Below are 2,274 nucleotides of genomic sequence, written 5' to 3'. Positions count from 1 at the left end.
CTGAAGGAGTGTGTTACTTGTGTTGAAATTTAATTTGGAAGAAGAATATCTACTGGAATTAAATACCTAATATACCTAGGAACTTGGCTGATAGAAAAGAAAAACGTTTAGGTAATGAATGTGATGAACTTTAGTCACTTTTAGGTATGAAGACCAGCTGGCTCAACAGCAGAGAATGAATGAGGATAACCTGAGGAGGCAGGAAGAGTCAGTTGCAAAGCAAGAGGCTATGAGGAAAGGTATTATTACTCGGTAACAGAGTTCCCATATTTTGTTTTCTTTTCCTTTGAGTTGAAGAGTTGCTTAGAAATAATGATTTCTATCTATGTTTCATGTTTTAATGAACTTTTGTATTGAATATTTGACTTCAGTTTTCTATAACTTATAGTTATAAACATATTTTATATAATTTTATTACCATCATTTTTCCTTTACAGCTACTATTGAGCATGAATTGGAGCAGAGGCACAAATATGATTTAAAAAGAATAGAAGCAGAAATGACAAGCAAAGCCAAGGTGGATCGAGAAAATCAAGATTTAACCCTTGAACAGATCAGGGTCCGTGCTGCTGAAGACAGGGAGACAACCCTAAAGTCAATGATAGAGAAACGTGAAACAATACTGTCGTCTATAAAGTACGTGTTTTGGAATTGGAACTCAGTTCTCTGCATTACTACATGACAGGTTTATTTCATATGGTGTTGAATTTTAAACAAGATACAAATATTTGGGTTTAAGTCAATATGAGCAAACAGATGGGTTCAATTGGAAACTTTATGAAAACTTTATTTTTATCATGAAAAAAGAAGGAAATATTTAAGATGGTATATCTATTATATCCATTGATAAAAGACTAACCATAATATGATTTTACAGAACAGCAGGGGCAGCAATTGGAACTGGCATAGATGCATTTTTAAGTGAACCAGCCAAGATTCAAGCTGCAGTTGCAGGACTTGTGGCTCTTACTGCTGGGTACTATGGTGCCAAAGGATCCCTGGGCATTGTATTCAGGTTTATGGAGGCAAGACTAGGTAAGGATGGAAAAGTATCATGGATTTTGAAAACTTCATGAACTCCATAAATTAAGAAAAAGAAGGCATAAATATACGAAATATTTTGCAAGTTTTAAATATCCTCCTTTGACATGATTAATCAACGTTTGTAGTGAATTTGTAAAGGGAGGGTATATACCATGCATTTCTTTTTATCAAACAGCAAAACCATCATTAGTGCGTGAGACCTCAAGGATCAGTGCTTTTGATATTGTGCGACATCCAGTGCAGACTGTAAAGAAGGTTCAGAAGAGACCTGAAGATGTCTTAGAAGGTGTTGTTCTCAACCCCAGTCTAGAAGAAAGAGTCAGGTAAGGGTTTAGAAGTAGCAGTGATTTGTGTATGTTACATGAAGCAATGATTGTGAAAAGATTAAGTATACTATTTGAAGAGGAGTTAGGCTTTGCAGGAAAATAGGAAATCTAGATAAAGGTCTTAATGAAACACGTAGCAAAGAGGTTTTAGAGTTAATTTGAAACTTCGGATTTTTATTAATATTACAGTGCAAAAGATAGAAAGTGATATACTGTATATATTTTAAAAGCAGCAGGAGTCAGCCTGTTAAAAGATTCAAACAAATAAATGGGAAAATTTCCTTTCATGTGCATGAACTAATACTACATCTCATTTATTTACATTTACAGAGATATTGCCATTGCTACAAAGAACACCAAGTTCAATAAAGGCATGTATCGCAACATTCTTCTTCATGGACCTCCTGGAACTGGTAAAACCCTCTTTGCCAAGGTATAATTATATTAGTTTGTGTACACTTAGCATCCTTATTAGTTCAATAATTGATATGACAACTGAGTTACTTTAAAATCATTTAAGTGTCATTAATGACAATTTATAAGACTAATTAGTAGTATTTCATATATACAATAATGATGTTTTGATTTGTTAAAAGGGTTTTAATTTTCTTAAACAACACGTTAATACTAATACTGAATCTTCTCCAGAAATTGGCAATGCACTCTGGAATGGATTATGCTATTATGACGGGTGGTGACATCGCTCTTCTAGGCAGGGAATCTGTTGGAGCGATTCACAAGGTAAAAAAATTTAACTTCTAGAGAACAAATAAAGTTGAAGAGTATTAGTATGAAAAGGCAACACACTTTGAGTTTCAGTAATAGATTTCAATTCATATATAAACTGTAGTCAGATTTGGTAACCCTGTAGGGAATTTGAAAATTAGTGCACCATGTAAAAGAT

General features: G+C 33.6%; 1 protein-coding gene across 1 annotated transcript in view; it reads left to right on the top strand.

Moving 5' to 3' along the window:
* Positions 1–144: 144 nt before the first annotated feature.
* The window catches only part of LOC119587019 (ATPase family AAA domain-containing protein 3-A-like), a gene marked incomplete at its 5' end in the record, with an annotated part of 5,031 nt that continues 2,901 nt past the window's right edge, over positions 145–2,274 (top strand). The window contains 6 exon segments of the mRNA XM_037935766.1: positions 145–239; positions 438–636; positions 878–1,035; positions 1,220–1,367; positions 1,701–1,803; positions 2,019–2,111. Coding sequence (XP_037791694.1) covers positions 145–239; positions 438–636; positions 878–1,035; positions 1,220–1,367; positions 1,701–1,803; positions 2,019–2,111 — 796 coding nt within the window.

This window comes from Penaeus monodon, chromosome 22 (assembly GCF_015228065.2).
Source record: "Penaeus monodon isolate SGIC_2016 chromosome 22, NSTDA_Pmon_1, whole genome shotgun sequence".
NCBI lineage: Eukaryota > Metazoa > Arthropoda > Malacostraca > Decapoda > Penaeidae > Penaeus > Penaeus monodon.
Note: the sequence above shows the minus strand (reverse complement) of the source record. Positions and strands in the feature narration are given on the sequence as shown.